This window comes from Protopterus annectens, chromosome 12.part0 (genome assembly GCF_019279795.1).
Source record: "Protopterus annectens isolate FY-2018-M chromosome 12.part0, PAN1.0, whole genome shotgun sequence".
In the NCBI taxonomy this organism is placed as follows: domain Eukaryota; kingdom Metazoa; phylum Chordata; order Ceratodontiformes; family Protopteridae; genus Protopterus; species Protopterus annectens.
The window spans coordinates 24,593,545-24,616,420 of NC_056746.1; the positions used below are offsets into that span (position 1 = coordinate 24,593,545).

The 22,876-nt window shown below is 40.1% G+C and overlaps 1 protein-coding gene across 1 annotated transcript in view; it reads right to left on the reverse strand.

Annotated features, from left to right (window-relative positions):
• Positions 1-9,899: 9,899 nt before the first annotated feature.
• LOC122817313 (extensin-2-like) overlaps positions 9,900-22,876 on the reverse strand; it is a 158,187-nt gene continuing 145,210 nt past the window's right edge. The window contains exons 5-9 of the mRNA XM_044090535.1: positions 20,864-21,337; positions 19,043-19,516; positions 18,344-18,672; positions 17,712-18,026; positions 9,900-10,097 (exon numbers count right to left, since the gene is read on the reverse strand). Of these exons, the coding sequence (XP_043946470.1) occupies positions 9,900-10,097; positions 17,712-18,026; positions 18,344-18,672; positions 19,043-19,516; positions 20,864-21,337 (1,790 nt within the window). The remainder of the gene's footprint in view (positions 10,098-17,711; positions 18,027-18,343; positions 18,673-19,042; positions 19,517-20,863; positions 21,338-22,876) is intronic.

Sequence of the window (22,876 nt, forward strand, 5' to 3'; positions counted from 1 at the left end):
ATTAAATCTTAAAAATTGTGTATGTCAGCTACTCTGGGCAGGGACACAAAGCAATTGGTTTACAGAGATGGTGCAAGAGGACTTGGCTTGGACACTCGGCTGAGGCTCTAACCCTATAGCTGTACCAGTGTGGGGGGTGGTCTTACTGGGGATCTGGAGAGAAATGGGTCTATATTAAATCACAGAATGCTTAAAAAAGTGAACAGTGATTGATCGACCCTACGTAAGTGAAAGCTTACAATGTCGAAGTGTCAGAGCAGCGATTTTTTTCCAAGGGAAAAAATCGCTGTTCCATCAAAACAAAATAAAATAAAAATGAATTTAAACATTACATTAAGTGGTGGGCTTTGCCCCCCACCCCCCCCAACTTAAATATACAAACACTGAGACCGCACTACAGTGCCGAAAACGGCAAAGTACCAAAGCGGCCAAGTGAATTCTTTCCCAGGGAAAGAATTTGCTTAACAGCCGCTTCAATATTTTCTGTTTTCTGCCTTTTAAGTTTGACCAAGATGCATTTGAAAGAATGCATCTTCGGTCTTCTAATATAGACCTGAGAGAAATTACAAAAATGCCAAAGCAGTGCAAGTCAAATTGCCCAATACACGACCTCTTTCCACACAGATGCAGGAAACAATTTTATTAAGCTTCAACAATGCTTTTCATTGTTTACAAAAAACAACTTCTTCAGATAAAAAACATTTTAAAACACTGGGGTTTAAATTCCCCTCCTTCCCATCACATGTCTAAAAACAGTAATATGAGTGGCTGTCCATTTCTTGCTTAGAAAGCAGACTCCACCTCCCTTCAAATAAAAGAAACAGTTCTACTATATTGTGAACATCAAAAAACATTAGTTGCATACATAAGCCTACCTAATGAATAAATAAAAACATTTCTAAAAAATGTTTACAAAAAAATATTTTCTTTAAAAGTATTATATTGTGAAGCATATATTTATATACATCTGTACAAAATATGTTTTAAAGCATGTGTTTGTATGTATCCAAGCAGTATAAAAATATTAATGAAAATAAAAAGAAAAATTTTTTACTACCGGCTTAAGCTTCTTAGTTTTAAAATACACATAATGGAACTTAGTTCATTTATCCCTGGGTAATGGCAAGCATCCGGTCTCAATTGCCACATAAGTTCATTTTTCTGTAAAATCAACTAATCTGTCCCCCTCTCCCCTCATTCCTAACTTGATTTATTGCCCGAAATGTAAACTGGTGTTGTGAGTACTCCATGATGTGTCTTGCAAGTGCATTCTCTGCTTTGTGTCTCCCCATGGCATACGTATGTTCGTATACCCGTTCGCGGAGTTTCCTGTCGGTTTTTCCAATATAGAATACTGAGCAGCATGTGCACTTTGCTAGGTATACTACCTGCTTGCTTTGACAGTCAAATTTGTCCCTTGTTTTATATCTCTTGCCCCTAATCTCAAATGTTTGACCGGTGTCCATGCATTTACATTATCTACACATGTTGCATTTAAACATACCCATTGTGTTTACCTGCCTATTTGGTTTCCTTTCCAGTATATTTTTCAAGTTGTTTCCCCATTTAAAAACAACGTTTCTCAATACACCATCGTTCATTAATATATCCCAGTTCTTTTGGATTATGGAAACCACACTTTTAGCATCTAGGCTGTATGTAATAATAAAGCTGTAGGGGCTAATAGTTTGTCTGACATCTGGTAGTTCCGTAATGTGTTCACTGTATTGGTTCAAGATGGGCAAATAAATTCCCCTTTCCCTTTTTAACTGGACTTCTTCAATTACATCCTGAATTAGGGTGACGGGGTAGCCTCTTTTCAAGAATAAATCTCTCATAAAGCCACATTCTTCCTGAAAATCTTGGTTTTAGTGACTATCCTTGCAGCTCTAACTAGTTGGCCCTTTATTACAGATTTCTTTTGTGTAAAGGGGTGACAGCTAGACTACTGCAAGAAAGAGTTAGAGTATGTGTCCTTGCAAAATATTTTTTCGATAAAACATGCATTGCTCATGTCTTTAATTAGATGTACATCCAAGTATGCTATTCTATCTTGTGCAAAACATGATGTAAATTTGAGGAATTCTGATGTAGAGTTAAAGAATTCAACCATCTCTTGTGCAACTTGTATGTCCCCCTTAACCAAAATAAATATGTCGTCCAAGAAACGTGTGTACAATTTAATTTTCTCTTGGATGTGTGAATTAGACATAACGTACTCCCTCTCCCAAAATGCTATTACCAAATTGGCCACGCTGGCCCCACAAGGGGAGCCCATGGCCACACCTATTTTTTGAAGGTAGTACTTGTTGTTAAATGTTACATAGTTGCATGACAGGGTTATGTCCAAGAGTTCCTCAACCAACTTAATCTCGTGACATGATGCTTCTTTTTGTCTCATTATAGAGGCCACTCATTCAATTGCTTCCACGTGGGGAATGGAGGAATAAAGGTCCTTGACATCTATAGTGAGGAAATTAAATTCCTCACTAAATGTGGTCCTATTAATTTCCTCTAAAAATGACCATGAATCTTTGGAAATCTGCCTTTCACTTTTGACGTATTTTTTTCAAAATATTATCAACAGCTTTTGCACATGCATATGTGATGCTGTTTCTTGCATCAACTATTGGTTGCATAGGAGAGTTATACAAGTTTTTATGGACTTTTGGTATTCCAAACAGGATAGGTACCTTGGGTGCTGGCATCGTGAGATAATTATACAGGTCAATGTCTATCCTGGCTTCTATAAACATGCCATTGATGTAAGACCTAATCCTAGAGTATCCAGTATTTAATTCATTCTTAGATACTTCCACATATGTGCCAGTGTTAACTATATCCATCATCCTGTTATTATAATCTTCATAGGTCATCACCACTAGGCCACCCCTTTGTCTGGTTCCATAATTCTTATTGGTAAATTTTGTAAAGATTCCAACGTGTTTTTTCTTCTTTATTAAAGTTAAATACACTTGTGTTTCCTAATAAGGACTTTCCTGTAACATAACGTATGTCTAGTTCGCAAAGTTGGTCAAACAGTGCTATTGTGGGGTGTAAGGGCAGGTGATAAGTACTAGGGATGTAATATCCCCCCCCCCACACTTATTTGTTGTCCCATTAGTGCACATAAATTCAATTTCCTCACAAACATTTTTAGTTCAACCAAAGTTTTTGCTAAATTAGCTCATGTGGAAGGTACAAAGGTGAATACCTTAGCCAATAACTCCACTAGTTCAGTGGAAAAAACAAACTCAGAGTAGTTGACTATTTTAAAGTCCAAACTAGAGTTATAGATTACCTTACATTCATGTGTGGTATCTAATTCTATGTCCATACTGTCCAGGTTTAATTCCACCTGTTCTTGGTTTTGCTTCGGGCTTTCCCACCCGTTGCAGGTGCATGGTTCAAAGCTCTGTTCTAAAAATTTGAGCTATTGGTTGTCTGAGGTTGTTTGTTGTTTTTCATGTTGTTGGCTAGGCGTTCACTCTGAAGTACAGTGTCCGACAAGTTACCCCCACTACAAGCACTTGTAGAACTCATATCTTCTGCTACTTCTTCACTTCTCTCTTCCCCCACAGTCTCAAATGGGCTCGCTAAGAAGTTTCCTTGGGATTCTGGTGGTTTTGGATAAGCTATTCCATTATTGTAATCCTTAATATCATGGTTCAACTTTTTAATTTTGGTTGCATTTATTTTTGACAAATACTGGTCTATACGGCTATAGATCCACTCATATTCAAAGCGGTATCTCTGAAAATCTATGTCTTTTTTAATATCATTGTCCAGCTTGCTTGTCTCTTTTAACAAGCCGTTCACTGCCTCTTGATAGTGTTTACACATCAACTCCAGCAGTTCAAACCCATGCTTGTCAAATAATTTAATAAGGTCACGGTGAAAGGGAGACCCTTTGGCAAGCCCCGTCAGGTATTGCCATGATCTAAGCCCCTTTGGTATGACCTTCAGACATGAAAATTTTTGGAAATACGCTATTTCAAGTTGAATTTTCCTTAGTTTCACTAACTTCTGGTCAAACAGGTGTAATTTTGTTGTGAAATTGACTCTATCTTCACTCGGTTGTTCCTGTATATTATTTGTAGTTGACTGGGCAAAGTGAAACGGCCTCCCTATCCATGATGCAAAGTCTGGGACCCCTATAGGCTCCAAGGGAATAGACTGGCAATTCTGTTGTTGCCCTGGACCATTACCAGTATTAGCAGGTGTATTACTGAACTGTACAATGTTGCTGGCCCTATTCAGTCCGTTAGTACATCTTCCCTGGTCTATTTGTTCTGTCATAGTCGTCCCACTCCCTCCTGTGGGCTGCTCCAAGTTCTCCATTCTGTTCCTGGCAGATAGAAGGATGGAACTTGCACTGTCCGTGGAAGTAGAATTTTGCATAGGTTGTTGTGACTCGGCCACCCTGTCGAGTCTTTGCGATAAACTGTCCACTTTTTGTGTGAGCATCTCAATCAATATTGACAAGTTACCCATATTGTCCGGTTGAGTAGATTTGGGCAATAGACTGGTGGTTGCTTCGGCATCCATCCACCACAAAAGACAAACTTGAAAAATGTAAACACTGCAAGAAATTCCAAAAATGCCAAAGCAGTGCAAGTCAAATCGCCCAAAACACGACCTCTTTCCACACAGATGCAGGAAACAATTTTATTAAGCTTCAACAATGCTTTTCGTTGTTTATAAAAAACAACTTCTTCAGATAAAAACATTTTAAAACACTGGGGTTTAAATTCCCCTCCTTCCCATCACATGTCTAAAAACAGTAATATGAGTGGCTGTCCATTTTTTGCTTAGAAAGCAGACTCCACCTCCCTTCAAATAAAAGAAGCAGTTCTACTATATTGTGAACATCAAAAACATTAGTTGCATACATAAGCCTACCTAATGAATAAATAAAAACATTTCTAAAAAATGTTTACAAAAAAATATTTTCTTTAAAAGTATTATATTGTGAAGCATATATTTATATACATTTGTACAAAATATGTTTTAAAGCATGTGTTTGTATGTATCCAAGAAGTATAAACAATATTAATGAAAATAAAAAGAAACATTTTTTACTACCGGCTTAAGCTTCTTAGTTTTAAAATACACATAATGGAACTTAGTTAATTTATCTATTTATCATAGACCCGAGAGAGACAGATATAGAGATATCCAGACCCCAGGCTGAGTGTGTTCCCTATGTGCTCTTAAGGGAAATTTTACTTGATGCAGAGGGGTCTGCATCTGGAAATACCTAGTGTACCCATTTGTTTTCCAAGTGCACATCAATCTCCAGTGTCAGTGGTGAAGATTCAGGCTCCTTGATTACTGGCCCAACATGGGGATGACACATAGTGGTGCCCATCACATACTGGCAGCAGTGGTTGGCATCACACAGAAGCTGCTGGAAGTACTCCTTTGATATACCTTTTATGTCCTGTGGACTGGTGAGCAGGTTGTTGCTGGCATCCCTTATGAAGAGTATCTGACTATGCTATTTATCTTTCAGTCTTTGTCTTGCAATCTGATAGTTTTCTTTGTGAAATTTACCCAGTCACTTTCAGAAGCTGGTAGAGTGTCACTGATGCCTTGCTATTTGCTATTGCAACTCCTTTCTTAGCCTCTTTGTTAACCAACCAGTATTCCTTCTTAGTCTGGTCTGGCCTGCCTTTTCTACCTTCCACCTTTTCCTACACTCTTTCTTTCTTTTGATGGCTTCCTGGACTTCTACATTTTCATGACCAGCTTTCCTTATGTACCTTATTTCCATAAGAAAGCTGCACAACACTGCGAAACAAGTCCAAACCACTCAGGAACTAGAAGATAATTGCAAACGTATTTTATTAAGACCGTTTTCGCTTCTCAAAAACAAGAAGCTTCTTCAGACACAATAAAAGGCGCCAAAGCAGCTTTTTAAATACGGCAGCTTTTGTTTTCGTGATGTCATATCCTTGACAACCAATATATTCAGCAATACACCTTTTAGTATACAAATATAAAACAATCAACCTAAACCAGCATTCACATCAAAAAATAAATGGTTCAAGCATCTTAAATCTTTTTAAACCTTTTTAAAATTATAACTTCCTTACATTAAAATGCTTAAAAAACTTAATCACCTATACAAGAACTGTAATCAAACACATGTAGTCCTTGAAAAAGGTATCAAATAAAATGTTAGTTAAACACCTATTCACCTGTAAGTTATAATTAACAGTAACATTACCAGGTATGTATAACTTGAATAGTACATTATAAGCTATTTGGAGTCTGCGAGTTAATTTAAAAATCAAACAATACGCAACTCTTTTAATTACTGGACACAATTGTTTGAAATGGGTAATCAGCTGCCTAATTCCTTAAATAACTTTTATATTTTAAGATAACAGAGATGTTACAGGCTTCATTCAACCCAGGAGGGGAAAAAGCGTTTAGTAGTAACTGCCATTCCAGCTCTTTGATTTCAAGAAGGAGGGACTGAGGACCCCCCCTAATTCCAACTTTTACTAAGTCAATCCCCATGAAACAAAAGCTATGTCCAACATGATCTAGGACATGCTTTGAAAGGGCATTGTCAGTTTTTTTGTTTTTAATGGCGTAATTATGTTGGTAAACACGGTCCCGCAACATGCGGTCCGTTTTACCAACATAAAACGCCGCACAACAATGACAAAGTGCAATGTAAACAATTGACTTAGTATCACAGCAAATCTTGTGTTTAATATAAAACTTTTCCTTTCTTATAACGAAGGAGCTTCCTGTTTTTAATAATCTACACCAGTTGCAAAACCCACAGGAAAAAGTCCCAATTTGTCTAGGTGGAAGAGTACTAGAGTCACCTGTTTGCAACAATTCTTTTAGGTTTTTACCTCTCCTAAATACAAAGCGGGGGAATGAACCTAGGATTTCAAGTAAATGTGCATTATTTAAAATGAAATGCCAATTCTTCTTAATAATTGAGCACATACTATCAATATGTTTGTTATGTGTGATGATAAAACTAATCTTGAAATCATGGGTTAAAGGAACCTTATCATAGTCGCTGTTGTTATTTTCCTGCAAAATAAGGTTGGGTTCACTACTAACTGGAGGTGTTACCAAGACTTCAGTACCAGGGAGGTTACACAATTTAGTGCCTTGGAGGAGTGGTTGGTAAAACCCCGAGGCTCTTTTAAAGGAGACTTCGTCAATTAAGCTGTCCAGAAATTCGCAGGGGTAACCCCTATTCAAAAACATGCTCCTAAGTGTAGAACATTCATCTTCAAAGGCCATTAGGGTGTTGCACATACGTGTAGCTCTCACTAATTGGCCCTTAACAATGGACTTTTTCTGCTTCCATGGATGGTTGCTGGAAAAGTGTAAAAAGGCGTTACAATAAGTGTGTTTTCTAAAAATACTGGAAAGGATTCAATTATTGTGAAAATCTTTAACAAGTTTAACATCCAGATAGTCAATCTCACTAACTGAGAAATGGTGGGTGAATGTTAAAAAAGTGCATGATGCATTCATTTTCCCCATTAAATTTGTAACAATGTCCAAGTCCCCCTGTATAAGAATAAACACTCCATCTAAGAAACGTGTGTAAAATTTATTTACCTCTTTAAACTGAGGGTCCTTAAACAAGAATGTCTTTTCCCAATAAGCGACCACTAAATTAGCCACACTCCCTCCGCATGGGGAGCCCATGGCAATACCCCTTTTCTGCAGGTAATAACAATTGTTAAAAATAAAAAAATTGGACTATAGAATAATATCAAGGAGAATGGTAACCACCTCGATCTCATCTTTCGGAGCTCCTAGATCAATTAACATCAATTCAACCCATTCCACAGCCTCTTGGTGTGGTATACAGGTGTATAAATCCACTACATCGATTGTTAAAAAGTTGTGGGAAGGGTTGAAGGGAATGCCATTGATGGACCCTAAAAAAGACCAGGAGTCTTTACAAATCTGAGGTAGTAGCTTAAGGTATTTGTTAAGGATGTAGTCAACAACCTTAGCACAAGGATGAGTGATACAACATCTCCCATCCACTAGAGCACGCATAGGTGGGTCCACCAGGTTTTTATGAATTTTGGGGATCCCAAACATAACTGGTACTCTAGGGAAAGAGATGTTGATAAAGTTGAAGGTGTCGATATCAATCCTCCCTTCGATGAACAAATCTCTAAAATACCCTTTGATTCGATTGTATTGACCTGAAGTCTCATTAAGAGACGAAGTTTCATAGGCTGAAGAGTTTAGTACCTTAGACATTCTTGAATTATAATCGTTCTTATCAAAAATGACTAAACCCCCACCCTTATCTGGTTTGATCACCCTGATAGGTAAATTACCTAGGTTTTTCAAGCTTACTCTTTGTTCTTGTGAGATGTTACTTTTATTTTCAAACCATTTGATATTCTCAAACAATTGTCTGAAATCGATTTCACAAGCATATTCAAATGTTTGCAAGATAGGGTGTAGGGGGGGATTAAAGGTACTTAACATTTTGAAGGGATGTTTGTCCTTAATAGAGTTACCATTAAATAGTACTTTAAGGTTTAAGCTACGCACAAAACATTTAAGGTCCATCAAGCACTTAGGCAAACAAATCTTCTGATCAGGAACGAAAGATAAGCCGAACGCCAACAATTCAATTAAGTCTTGTTCAATATTGACTTCGGAAAAGTTGTACACCATAAAGTCACCTTTTTTGTTTGTCAAGATGGTGGGTTTACCAGTAGGAAAAACAATAGGCTCTAATTCAGATTGTTCTGGTTGTTTTTCCGCTGGTAGTTCTTCCGCCCTAAAAAAGGTTTGGTTTGATTTTTATAATTAGGATGATAGCCCTTTTTGTTGTAATTAGTTTTTATCCTATTACTTCTCCTTGGTTGATGAGAAGATGGACCTTCATCTCCATCCTCATTTTCGAGTTCATTCTCGTCCAAAGTAGCTGGAGGGGGGGCAACGTCTCTGTCATTAAAACTTTTAGAGTGTAGACCAACTTTGTTTTGAAAACCATTGGTGTTCTTAACCAAATTGGGATAAGCCATCTCATTGGCATATGCTTGCCGGTCTCTCATTAATTTTTTATTTTTGTTTGTTTTTAGTTTAACCAATAACGCATCAATGCTTTCAAAAATCCGGTGATAATCATATTTATACCGGAGAAAATTTAAGTCTATTTTAATCTTATCATCAAGAACATTTGTTTCTGACAGCAATAAGTCAATCTGTTTTTCATAATGCTTAACCATGACTTCAAGTAGTTCTAGCCCTTGTTTATTGAGAACGCAAGCAAGTTCATCCATAAATGAAGGGTCAGAAAATAACCCAGTAGGAGCGAAAGAGCTCCTCAAACCTTTAGGCACCACATTTTCTCTGATACACTGCTTAAAATAGGAAACTTCGAGTTGAAGTTTCCTAATCTTTAACATATTATTGTCCAGTAACTTTAAATTAATAGCGATGCTATCATCAGTATTACCTGAAGGTCCAAGACCCATGGCCGACGGGCCCGAGATAGAGTTTGAGCCAAAAGCAAACGCTTCAGTATTCTTAGCCCATTCCCCAAACGAGGGCACGCCAATAGGCCCAGGATCAAGGTTAATAGCACCCAAAGTATTACCACCATTATTTGCACCAAGTGCAGTCCCGTTTACTGCATGTCGGTTGATGTCATCCACTTGTCTTGGTGGAGAAGGCAGCCTAATGCCTGCTGATGTTTCTGCAGGATTAAAGTTCGAACCAGGGCTCGTCGTCCTCTGTACTTGCCCAGGTTGAAGTGAAACGAAAGATCTACTCTCCGGTCTCGACTCACTGCTGGTCGGTTGATTAAAAGGGATGTTCCGGGTATTTTGTACACCATTGGACTCGATCCTGTCCAACCGTGAATTTAGAGAGTCCAAGCGTTAGGTTAATAATACAAGTAAAGTTTCAACATTCGCCTGGTTGCCCATGGAAGGAGCATCAGTAGAAGAAGTGTTACCAGACACGAAAAGAACCGGAGTTCTTGGACTTGTCATATCGCGAACAAAACAAACTAGAGAAGGCGACAAGTAACCAAACAGCTGCACAACACTGCGAAACAAGTCCAAACCACTCAGGAACTAGAAGATAATTGCAAACGTATTTTATTAAGACCGTTTTCACTTCTCAAAAACAAGAAGCTTCTTCAGACACAATAAAAGGCGCCAAAGCAGCTTTTTAAATACGGCAGCTTTTGTTTTCGTGATGTCATATCCTTGACAACCAATATATTCAGCAATACACCTTTAAAAGAGCCTCGGGGTTTTACCAACCACTCCTCCAAGGCACTAAATTGTGTAACCTCCCTGGTACTGAAGTCTTGGTAACACCTCCAGTTAGTAGTGAACCCAACCTTATTTTGCAGGAAAATAACAGCGACTATGATAAGGTTCCTTTAACCCATGATTTCAAGATTAGTTTTATCATCACACATAACAAACATATTGATAGTATGTGCTCAATTATTAAGAAGAATTGGCATTTCATTTTAAATAATGCACATTTACTTGAAATCCTAGGTTCATTCCCCCGCTTTGTATTTAGGAGAGGTAAAAACCTAAAAGAATTGTTGCAAACAGGTGACTCTAGTACTCTTCCACCTAGACAAATTGGGACCTTTTCCCTGTGGGTTTTGCAACTGGTGTAGATTATTAAAAACAGGAAGCTCCTTCGTTATAAGAAAGGAAAAGTTTTATATTAAACACAAGATTTGCTGTGATACTAAGTCAATTGTTTACATTGCACTTTGTAATTGTTGTGCGGCGTTTTATGTTGGTAAAACGGACCGCAGGTTGCGGGACCGTGTTTACCAACATAATTACGCCATTAAAAACAAAAAAACTGACAATGCCCTTTCAAAGCATGTCCTAGATCATGTTGGACATAGCTTTTGTTTCATGGGGATTGACTTAGTAAAAGTTGGAATTAGGGGGGGTCCTCAGTCCCTCCTTCTTGAAATCAAAGAGCTGGAATGGCAGTTACTACTAAACGCTTTTTCCCCTCCTGGGTTGAATGAAGCCTGTAACATCTCTGCTATCTTAAAATATAAAAGTTATTTAAGGAATTAGGCAGCTGATTACCCATTTCAAACAATTGTGTCCAGTAATTAAAAGAGTTGCGTATTGTTTGATTTTTAAATTAACTCAGACTCCAAATAGCTTATAATGTACTATTCAAGTTATACATACCTGGTAATGTTACTGTTAATTATAACTTACAGGTGAATAGGTGTTTAACTAACATTTTATTTGATACCTTTTTCAAGGACTACATGTGTTTGATTACAGTTCTTGTATAGGTGATTAAGTTTTTTAAGCATTTTAATGTAAGGAAGTTATAATTTTAAAAAGGTTTAAAAAAGATTTAAGATGCTTGAACCATTTATTTTTTGATGTGAATGCTGGTTTAGGTTGATTGTTTTATATTTGTATACTAAAAGGTGTATTGCTGAATATATTGGTTGTCAAGGATATGACATCACGAAAACAAAAGCTGCCGTATTTAAAAAGCTGCTTTGGCGCCTTTTATTGTGTCTGAAGAAGCTTCTTGTTTTTGAGAAGCGAAAACGGTCTTAATAAAATACGTTTGCAATTATCTTCTAGTTCCTGAGTGGTTTGGACTTGTTTCACAGTGTTGTACAGCTGTTTGGTTACTTGTCGCCTTCTCTTATTTCCATAAGAAACACAAGACACAAACTGGAAAAGATTAAACTCCAAAGCTGAGTGTAGAAGTTCACCAGAAACTTTAATGAGGAGCGTAGAAGTTCACCAGAAACTTTAATGATTAACGCCTTCGTCTGTTCAAAAACAATTTGACTTCATCAGATAACAGTTCTTCAAGTCATTCAGTCTTTTATAATAAACAAACCCCCTAGTTACAAACTAGTCAATCCTAAATTAAAGTGACAGATACACAAATTCCTTAAGATTTCACTGTGACCTTACCTAAAGGTATTTCCATAAAACCATGTATGTTTTCATATAAAAATTCACGTTTTGATAAAACATGAATTTACACTCTACAATAACCATATTGTCACTACTCAAAAAAGAACTTAAAAATTATATATGAATCATATGAAACATATAATACACAAAAATTAGTACACATAACAGACAAAAGATGTTGAAATAAAAATGAAATTAAGCCTTATAGTCCTATCTTTCTAAGGCCTTCAATTTAAGCAAACAATAAATGGAACTTAGCTCATACAGACCTGGCCATGAAGATGCATTCAATCTGAGTTGCCAAAGCAACTTCTTCCTTTCCAGATGAAGACCTATGGGTCCTCCCCTTGGATCAGACTGAATCGGGTCTATCACCATGTATTTGAATGAGTGACTTGGGCATTCACTAATATGCTTTGCCAATGAGCTAGCATCCTTACTTTTCTTAATATTATATTTGTGTTCATAAATTCTGTCTCTGAGTCTACGTTCTGTCTTACCAACGTAGAACCCGAGACAGAATTCTCAAGTAGCCAGATAAACCACAAATCTTGAATTACAATTATACTTATTTTTTAACTGAAAAACTTCCCCCCTTACCATGAAGGTATTCCCTATTTTTATTTTAGTACGATATGGGCAAAAACCACATCTAAACATTGCCCCTGAATTACTTTTTTCTCCTTATTGTTCATATTCTCAAAATATTTTTAAAATTAGAACCTTTTCGATACACTATACTAGGTACAACACTCACTTTTGTTCTAATCTGCTTATCAGTCAATAATATTTGCCAATTTTTATTTAGTACCCATCTGATTAAATTATGTTGGCCGTTATAAGTCGTAATGAAGGCCAAACTGTGCTGGGTGTTGGAATTATTGTCTACATCCAAATTATGCACTACATTATGATCCAGACTAGAAATTGCTGTATTCCCATTACCGTTAAGTGAATTATTAAATTTACTTTTATTATTATTATCATTATCAAACAAAATGGGGCGGCAAAAAACATTCTCCCTTAGCCTCTTTGTTAGCCAACCAGTATTCCTTCTTAGTCTGGTCTGCCTTTTCTATCTTCCACTTTTTCCTACACTCTTTCTTTTTTTTGATGATTTTCTGGACTTCTACATTTTCATGACCAGCTTTCCTTATTGTACCTTGTTTCCATACCTGGCTTAGCCGCATTCATGTCCTGTAATCTTTCAACTTCATCTATGACTTCTTCTTCTGGAGGTGCATAGCCCTGAGTAATTCCTGGAACTTTTCTGCTTTCTCTCTAGTCAACTTCCAGATCTGCAGCCTAGTCTCTGTTGACCTAAGAGACTTCTGTTAAAACTGTTTGTAGCTGATTGTGGCAACCAGCGGTTTATGGTCCCAGCAATGCAAATATATACAATTTTTGTGCGTCCACTGTAAATAATCTGGCCCTTCAGTAATAGCCCAAAACATTTAATGTATCTATTCATATGTCCTGTTAGACTTAGGGAAGGTGGTGTGGGGTGGGGTCTAGCAAACACATCTCTGTCCTGTCTGTAATTTATTCTTTCTTAGATGTGGCCATTTACAAATTTCTCTTATGCCACAGTACTACTGTTAATTACATTGTCACTTATGTTGCTTGGTAAGTGGCAGTTTAACAATTCATCCATGTATAGCCTAATGTACTTTGGAACTAGAAGGGCAGAAAATGCATCATGTACCACAAATATGAGCCTGCCACTTCTGTCATGTATGACAGCAGAATTCCAAGCATTTCCTTTGATGTATTCACAGAGCTATCTATTCAGTGAAGCAAGTTTCTTTACTGTTTATATCACCACTGAACCTACAAAAAAACTTGTAGCATACATTTTTAAAGCATTTGACAAGTCATAACAAGGAAACAAACACGGAGTACTCAAAGTAATGATTTCCCCTTACATTTGCTTTCTCTTTTTTATTTTTAAATGTAAAATTATACATTGCAATTTACTTGTCCTTTGATTTGATGATGGGATCCTGCTTGAATTACAATTTTATATACTGAGTTGACTTGTTTACCTAGATTCAAAAGTAAGTACTAGGCAGTCAGTCTGTGTACTATTACACTCCCAGTCAATGAGCAGAGAGTGACCATGGCTGAGAATCAAATCCCAAACCCTGTGTCTGTTAGATAAATACCTTTACCATTAAGCTAAGCCCCTACATTCTGCTCAGTATCTCTGTTCTGCAGAATGCTGCAGGGGTAACCCAGTAGTACAGCAGTTGGCATTGATGCCTAACAGCACCTCATTACCAAGGTTATTTCTTAGCTAGACTGCCTTCTCTGAAGAGACAGCATGCACTCATTGTGTCTTTGTGGGTTTCTGCTGGGGTTTCTTGTTTTCTTCCATATCCCATCAATACGCTATTAAATGAATTAGCAAAACTCTAAACTTCCTGAAAGTAAATGTACAACTAGTGTGTGTGTGTGTGTGTGTGTGTGTGTGTGTGTGTGTGTGTGTGTGTGTGTGTGTGTGTGTGTGTGTGTGTGTGTGTGCACTTGAATTTGTTTTTGTGATTGTGTCTGTGCATCCTGTGATGGACTTGTGCCATATCGAGGACTAGTTCTCTGGTTTACATGCTTTCAGTACTCCAAGAAGCAGTGGTTCCCCAACAACCCTCAATAGAATAATGTCCAGATTGGTAAATGAATAAATGAATTTGCTTGAAAGCAACTGTAATCTTATTTTCCACTACAAGTAAACAAATAAATAATTAAAGAAGTAGATAAATTAATAAGTAATACAAATTACTTCTTAAGGTGATCTGATATTTGTGAGAAGTACACAGATCGAACAACGGCAAGTTTGTTGCACATGGAAACACTGAACAGCATAAGTTAAACATGCAGCCCATTAAAACGTTATCGACTATGTATTATAGTGAATGTCAACCATTTGTAACGACTTTCACCAGGGGAATGTTAGGCAAATATGTGCAGCAAAAACAATGTACAATACTTTTTTTTTTTGCATGGAGTCAAGCCTTCCCATAGCCTCCATTTTTAGGGATTTACACTCCCCAACAACCTTTTTACTTTTTATTCACTTTCCAAGGCTTCTTGACATCAGAGATGAGCATAGTACTCACAGTTTTTTGATTCTCCTGGTGCTCACATCTCCAAGATCCAAACCACTCCAACTAATAAAATACAGCTTCAAAGGACAGTTTTGACAAGCTCACTGAAATCAGCTGCTGTTTCTGCCAGACAGTTCATTTTAAAACAAGGTGTCTATACTATGGCAACGTTCAAAATTCACACTTTGCAATACAACAGTTACTTGTATGTCCTTTATTGCCAAATTGTTCAAAAGGTATGAACTTTAGGGCATCTACTTGGTTTTAGATGTATATGCTAATGCTGATAGTGTATAGACAATATCAGTTTTGTGCCTTAGCTACTGAAATAATTACCTTTAGAAAGCAAAATGTCACAATATTATCAGTTATATATCCACAGCAGGCATACACAATGCAGAATGAGGGAATTATTATACTCCTGAAATATTTTCCTTTTCATGAAATGCAAATGAAGTGAGTCTTGTTTTATGATAGGTGGGTATAATATTTATTTAAACCACGCATTCCTAACTTAAACATAAAATTATCCAAGACAGCTGAACCATGCTCAAAATCAAGCTATTATAGACATACTCATGCATTTATAAATAAATAGATCAGGTAACAGATGAAAATCATCCCGTCTTGTAGAAAATTTTGATTTGAATTTTGCTTCCATCATGTATGTTATACTAGCGTAGCTACATTTTCCACAGTTCTTCTATGTTCATACATGTATATAATGCAACTGAAGATGCATCTGTACATTTATTTTGCCATTAAAAATGCTTGATGGCTAAGAATCTAACATTTGGTGTACTATACAAAGTTTTACGGAAATAGTACTACCATCATCATAACAGTTTATTAAGCTCAGGATTGTTGCAGAGCTGTGCACCATTGTGAAATCATCATAAAGAGAGGGATAAGCTTGTGTGATTCACAAGTTAATTATAGTTTCTTATGGCAGATGCAGGCTGAGATACATAGATTGTTGGCAGATTGTGCTGTGCAAATTTACTAAGGGTAATAACTATGCTCTGGTTTATGCAGTTCATAGACACAACACAGTTGTGCAATACTTAAAATAGCACACCAGCAGTGCATGCTAAAGACTGTATAATAACATGGAAGGAAAGAACTTCAACGAAATGAGCTGCGCACAGTTTGCAAACAAAGGAACCCAAAATGGTAGTATGATTTGGAAATGTATAATGCAGCCCTTTTTTGAGGTACTGTGGACCACAGATTGCACACATGCTGCTATCAAGTCTACCTGCTCTAGAGGATCTGGGATACATCAGCAAAAAGGGGTTTCTACTAACTGTATCACCAGGTGGTCTGGAATGTCTGTTGTATTATTTAAAATGCGTTTAAAATGCACTTCCTGGGCAGAACATATGATTCACACATCTATACCTCTGGTTATTGTAAGGGGAGATCATATAAGGTCACATGATTGGTAGACGCATACATACACACTACATAGATGGGTTTATATGCAAGCACCATGCAAGCAAGGAGACCACATATAATATGTTATACTTTATGTGCTGCAGGTGATGCCAGATATGTCCTGGTACCCTGACTGATGACTAAGCATTCTACAGATCATGCAGGAGATCATGCAGGAAATTTCCTAAAACAATGCCCATGTGGATACAAGGAGGTGAGCTCTATAAATTGTAAGGAGGTGGGCTCAGTACATTGTAAAGAGGTGGGCCTAGTGCAGTGCATTGTAAGGAGGTGGTTTCAATGCATTGTAAGGAGGTGGGCTCAGGGCATTGCAAGGAGGTGGGCTCAATACATTTTAAGGAGGTGGGCTCAGTGCATTATCAGAAGGTGAGCTCAGTACATTGTAAGGAGGTGGTTTCAATACATTGTAAGGAGGTGGGCTCAATACATTTTAAGGAGGTAGGCTCAGTACATTGTAAGGACAGGGGCTCAGTACATTGTAAGGAGGTGGGCTCAAGACATTGTAAGGAGGTGGGCTCCATAAATTGTAAGGAGGTGGGCTCAGTACATTGTAAAGAGGAGGGTATAGTGCAGTGTATTGTAAAGCGGTGGTTTCAATGCATAGTAAGGAGGTGGGCTCAGTGCATTGCAAGGAGGTGGGCTCAATACATTTTAAGGAGGTGGGCTCAGTACATTGTAAGGAGGTGGGCTCAATACATTGTAAGGAGGTGGGCTCAATACATTGTAAGGAGGTGGGCTCTATAAATTGTAAGGAGGTGGGCTCAGTACATTGTAAAGAGTTGGGCTCAGTGCAGTGCATTGTAAGGAGGTGGGCTCAATGCGTTGTAAGGAGGTGGGCTCAGTGCATTGCAAGGAGGTGGGCTCAGTGCATTGCAAGGAGGTGGGGTCAATACATTGTAAGGAGGTGGGATCTATACATTGTAAGGAGGTGGGCTCAGTACATTGTAAGGAGGTGGGCTCAATACATTGTGAGGAGGTGGGCTCAATACATTGTAAGGAGGTGGGCTCTATAAATTGTAAGGAGGTGGGCTCAGTACATTGTAAAGAGTTGGGCTCAGTGCAGTGCATTGTAAGGAGGTGGGCTCAATGCATTGTAAGGAGGTGGGCTCAGTGCATTGCAAGGAGGTGGGCTCAGTGCATTGCAAGGAGGTGGGGTCAATACATTGTAAGGAGGTGGGATCTATACATTGTAAGGAGGTGGGCTCAGTACATTATAAAGAGGTGGGTTCAGTGCATTGTAAGGAGGTGGGCTCAATATGCTGTATATGCTGTAAGGAGTTGGGCTCAATACATTGTAAGGAGGTGGGCTCAATACATTGCAAACAGGTGGGCTCAATACATTGTAAGCAGGTGGGCTCAGTAAATTGTAAGGAGATGGGCTCAGTGCTTTGCAAGGAGGTGAGCTCAGTGCATTGCAAGGAGGTGAGCTCAGTGCATTGCAAGGAGGTGAGCTCAGTGCATTGCAAGGAGGTGGGCTCAGTGCATTGTAAGGAGATGGGCTCTGTGCATTACAAGGAGGTGGGCTAAATACATTTTAAGAGGCGGGCTTGGTACATTGTAAGGAGGTGGGCTCAGTGCATTGTAAGGAGGTAGGCTCAGTACATTGTAAGGAGGTGAGCTAAATACATTGTAAGGAGATGGGCTCAGTGCATTGCAAGGAGGTGGGCTCAGTGCATTGCAAGGAGATGGGCTCAGTGCATTGCAAGGAGATGGGCTCAGTGCATTGCAAGGAGGTGGGTTCAATACATTTTAAGGAGGCGGGCTTGGTACATTGAAAGGAGATGGGCTAGGTGCTTTGTAAAGAGGTAGGCTCAGTACATTGTAAGGAAGTGGGCTCAATACATTGTAAGGAGGTGGGCTCAGTACATTGTAAGGAGGTGGGCTCAATACATTGTAAGGAGGTGGGCTCAATACATTGTAAGGAGGTGGGCTCAGTGCATTGTAAGGAGGTGGGCTCAGTACATTGTAAGGAGGTGGGCTCAGTGCATTGTAAGGAGATGGGCTCAGTGCATTGCAAGGAGGTGGGCTCAGTGCATTGCAAGGAGATGGGCTCAGTGCATTGGAAGGAGATGGGCTCAGTGCATTGCAAGGAGGTGGGTTCAATACATTGTAAGGAGGCGGGCTTGGTACATTTGAAAGGAGATGGGCTAGGTGCTTTGTAAAGAGGTAGGCTCAGTACATTGTAAGGAGGGTGGGCTCAGTACATTGTAAGGAGGTGGGCTCAGTACATTGTAAGGAGGTGGGCTCAATACATTGTAAGGAGGTGGGCTCAGTGCATTGTAAGGAGGTGGGCTCAGTACATTGTAAGGAGGATGGGCTCAGTACATTGTAAGGAGGTGGGATCAATACATTGTAAGCAGGTGGGCTCAATGCATTGTAAGGATGTGGGCTCAATACATTGTAAGGAGGTGGGCTCAGAACATTGTAAGGAGGTGGGCTCAATACATTGTAAGGAGGTGGGCTCAATACATTGTAAGGAGGTGGGCTCAGTGCATTGTAAGGAGGTGGGCTCAGTACATTGTAAGGAGGATGGGCTCAGTACATTGTAAGGAGGTGGGATCAATACATTGTAAGCAGGTGGGCTCAATGCATTGTAAGGATGTGGGCTCAATACATTGTAAGGAGGTGGGCTCAGAACATTGTAAGGAGGTGGGCTCAATACATTGTAAGGAGGTGGGCTCAATACATTGTAAGGAGGTGGGCTCAGTGCATTGTAAGGAGGTGGGCTCAGTACATTGTAAGGAGGTGGGCTCAATACATTGTAAGGAGGTGGGCTCAATACATTGTAAGGAGGTGGGCTCAATACATTGTAAGGAGGTGGGCTCAGTACATTGTAAGGAGGTGGGCTCAATACATTGTAAGGAGGTGGGCTCAGTACATTGTAAGGAGGTGGGCTCAATACATTGTAAGGAGGTGGGCTCAATACATTGTAAGGAGGTGGGCTTAGTGCATTGTAAGGAGGTGGGCTCAGTACATTGTAAGGAGGGTGGGCTCAGTACATTGTAAGGAGGTGGGATCAATACATTGTAAGCAGGTGGGCTCAATGCATTGTAAGGATGTGGGCTCAGTGCATTGCAAGGTGTGATCAGCAAATTGTAACAAGGTGGGCTCAGTGCATTGTAAGGAGGTGGGCTCAATACATTTTAAGGAGGTGGGCTCAGTACACTGCAAGCAGGTGGGCTCAGTACATTATAAAGAGGTGGGTTCAGTGCATTGTAAGGAGGTGGGCTCAATATGTTGTAAGGAGTTGGGCTCAATACATTGTAAGGAGGTGGGCTCAATACATTGTAAGCAGGTGGGCTCAATACATTGTAAGCAGGTGGGCTCAGTACATTGTAAGGAGATGGGCTCAGTGCATTGCAAGGAGGTGGGCTTAGTGCATTGCAAGAAGATGAGCTCAGTGCATTGCAAGGAGGTGAGCTCAGTGCATTGCAAGGAGGTGGGCTCAGTGCATTGTAAGGAGATGGGCTCAGTGCATTACAAGGAGGTGGGCTCAATACATTTTAAGAGGCGGGCTTGGTACATTGTAAGGAGGTGGGCTCAGTGCATTGTAAGGAGGTAGGCTCAGTAATTTGTAAGGAGGTGGGCTCAGTACATTGTAAGGAGATGAGCTCAATACATTGTAAGGAGATGAGCTCAGTGCATTGCAAGGAGGTGGCTCAGTGCATTGCAAGGAGATGGGCTCAGTGCATTGGAAGGAGATGGGCTCCGTGCATTGCACGAAGGTGGGTTCAATACATTGTAAGGAGGCGGGCTTGGTACATTTGAAAGGAGATGGGCTAGGTGCTTTGTAAAGAGGTAGGCTCAATGCATTGTAAGGAAGTGGGCTCAATACATTGTAAGGAGGTGGGCTCAGTGCATTGTAAGGAGGTGGGCTCAGTACATTGTAAGGAGGTGGGCTCAATACATTGTAAGGAGGTGGGCTCAATACATTGTAAGGAGGTGGGCTCAATACATTGTAAGGAGGTGGACTCAGTACATTGTAAGGAGGTGGGCTCAATACATTGTAAGGAGATGAGCTCAGTGCATTGCAAGGAGGTGGCTCAGTGCATTGCAAGGAGATGGGCTCAGTGCATTGGAAGGAGATGGGCTCAGTGCATTGCAAGGAGGTGGGTTCAATACATTTTAAGGAGGCGGACTTGGTACATTGAAAGGAGATGGGCTAGGTGCTTTGTAAAGAGGTAGGCTCAATGCATTGTAAGGAGGTGGGCTCAATACATTGTAAGGAGGTGGGCTCAGTACATTGTAAGGAGGTGGGCTCAATACATTGTAAGGAGGTGGGCTCAATACATTGTAAGGAGGTGGGCTCAGTGCATTGTAAGGAGGTGGGCTCAGTACATTGTAAGGAGGATGGGCTCAGTACATTGTAAGGAGGTGGGATCAATACATTGTAAGCAGGTGGGCTCAATCCATTGTAAGGATGTGGGCTCAATACATTGTAAGGAGGTGGGCTCAGTACATTGTAAGGAGGTGGGCTCAATACATTGTAAGGAGGTGGGCTCAATACATTGTAAGGAGGTGGGCTCAGTGCATTGTAAGGAGGTGGGCTCAGTACATTGTAAGGAGGTGGGCTCAATACATTGTAAGGAGGTGGGCTCAATACATTGTAAGGAGGTGGGCTCAATACATTGTAAGGAGGTGGGCTCAGTACATTGTAAGGAGGTGGGCTCAATACATTGTAAGGAGGTGGGCTCAGTACATTGTAAGGAGGTGGGCTCAATACATTGTAAGGAGGTGGGCTCAATACATTGTAAGGAGGTGGGCTCAGTGCATTGTAAGGAGGTGGGCTCAGTACATTGTAAAAAGGGTGGGCTCAGTACATTGTAAGGAGGTGGGATCAATACATTGTAAGCAGGTGGGCTCAATGCATTGTAAGGATGTGGGCTCAGTGCATTGCAAGGTGTGATCAGCAAATTGTAACAAGGTGGGCTCAGTGCATTGTAAGGAGGTGGGCTCAATACATTTTAAGGAGGTGGGCTCAGTACACTGCAAGCAGGTGGGCTCAGTACATTATAAAGAGGTGGGTTCAGTGCATTGTAAGGAGGTGGGCTCAATATGTTGTAAGGAGTTGGGCTCAATACATTGTAAGGAGGTGGGCTCAATACATTGTAAGCAGGTGGGCTCAGTACATTGTAAGCAGGTGGGCTCAGTACATTGTAAGGAGATGGGCTCAGTGCATTGCAAGGAGGTGGGCTTAGTGCATTGCAAGAAGATGAGCTCAGTGCATTGCAAGGAGGTGAGCTCAGTGCATTGCAAGGAGGTGGGCTCAGTGCATTGTAAGGAGATGGGCTCAGTGCATTACAAGGAGGTGGGCTCAATACATTTTAAGAGGCGGGCTTGGTACATTGTAAGGAAGTGGGCTCAGTGCATTGTAAGGAGGTAGGCTCAGTAATATGTAAGGAGGTGGGCTCAGTACATTGTAAGGAGATGAGCTCAATACATTGTAAGGAGATGAGCTCAGTGCATTGCAAGGAGGTGGCTCAGTGCATTGCAAGGAGATGGGCTCAGTGCATTGGAAGGAGATGGGCTCCGTGCATTGCACGGAGGTGGGTTCAATACATTGTAAAGAGGCGGGCTTGGTACATTTGAAAGGAGATGGGCTAGGTGCTTTGTAAAGAGGTAGGCTCAATGCATTGTAAGGAAGTGGGCTCAATACATTGTAAGGAGGTGGGCTCAGTACATTGTAAGGAGGTGGGCTCAATACATTGTAAGGAGGTGGGCTCAATACATTGTAATGAGGTGGGCTCAGTGCATTGTAAGGAGGTGGGCTCAGTACATTGTAAGGAGGTTGGGCTCAGTACATTGTAAGGAGATGAGCTCAATACATTGTAAGGAGATGAGCTCAGTGCATTGCAAGGAGGTGGCTCAGTGCATTGCAAGGAGATGGGCTCAGTGCATTGGAAGGAGATGGGCTCAGTGCATTGCAAGGAGGTGGGTTCAATACATTTTAAGGAGGCGGGCTTGGTACATTTGAAAGGAGATGGGCTAGGTGCTTTGTAAAGAGGTAGGCTCAATGCATTGTAAGGAAGTGGGCTCAATACATTGTAAGGAGGTGGGCTCAGTACATTGTAAGGAGGTGGGCTCAGTGCATTGTAAGGAGATGGGCTCAGTACATTGTAAGGAGGGTGGGCTCAGTACATTGTAAGGAGGTGGGATCAATACATTGTAAGCAGGTGGGCTCAATGCATTGTAAGGATGTGGGCTCAGTACATTGTAAGGAGGTGGGCTCAATACATTGTAAGGAGGTGGGCTCAATACATTGTAAGGAGGTGGGCTCAGTAATTTCTAAGGAGGTGGGCTCAGTACATTGTAAGGAGGTGAGCTCAATACATTGTAAGGAAATGAGCTCAG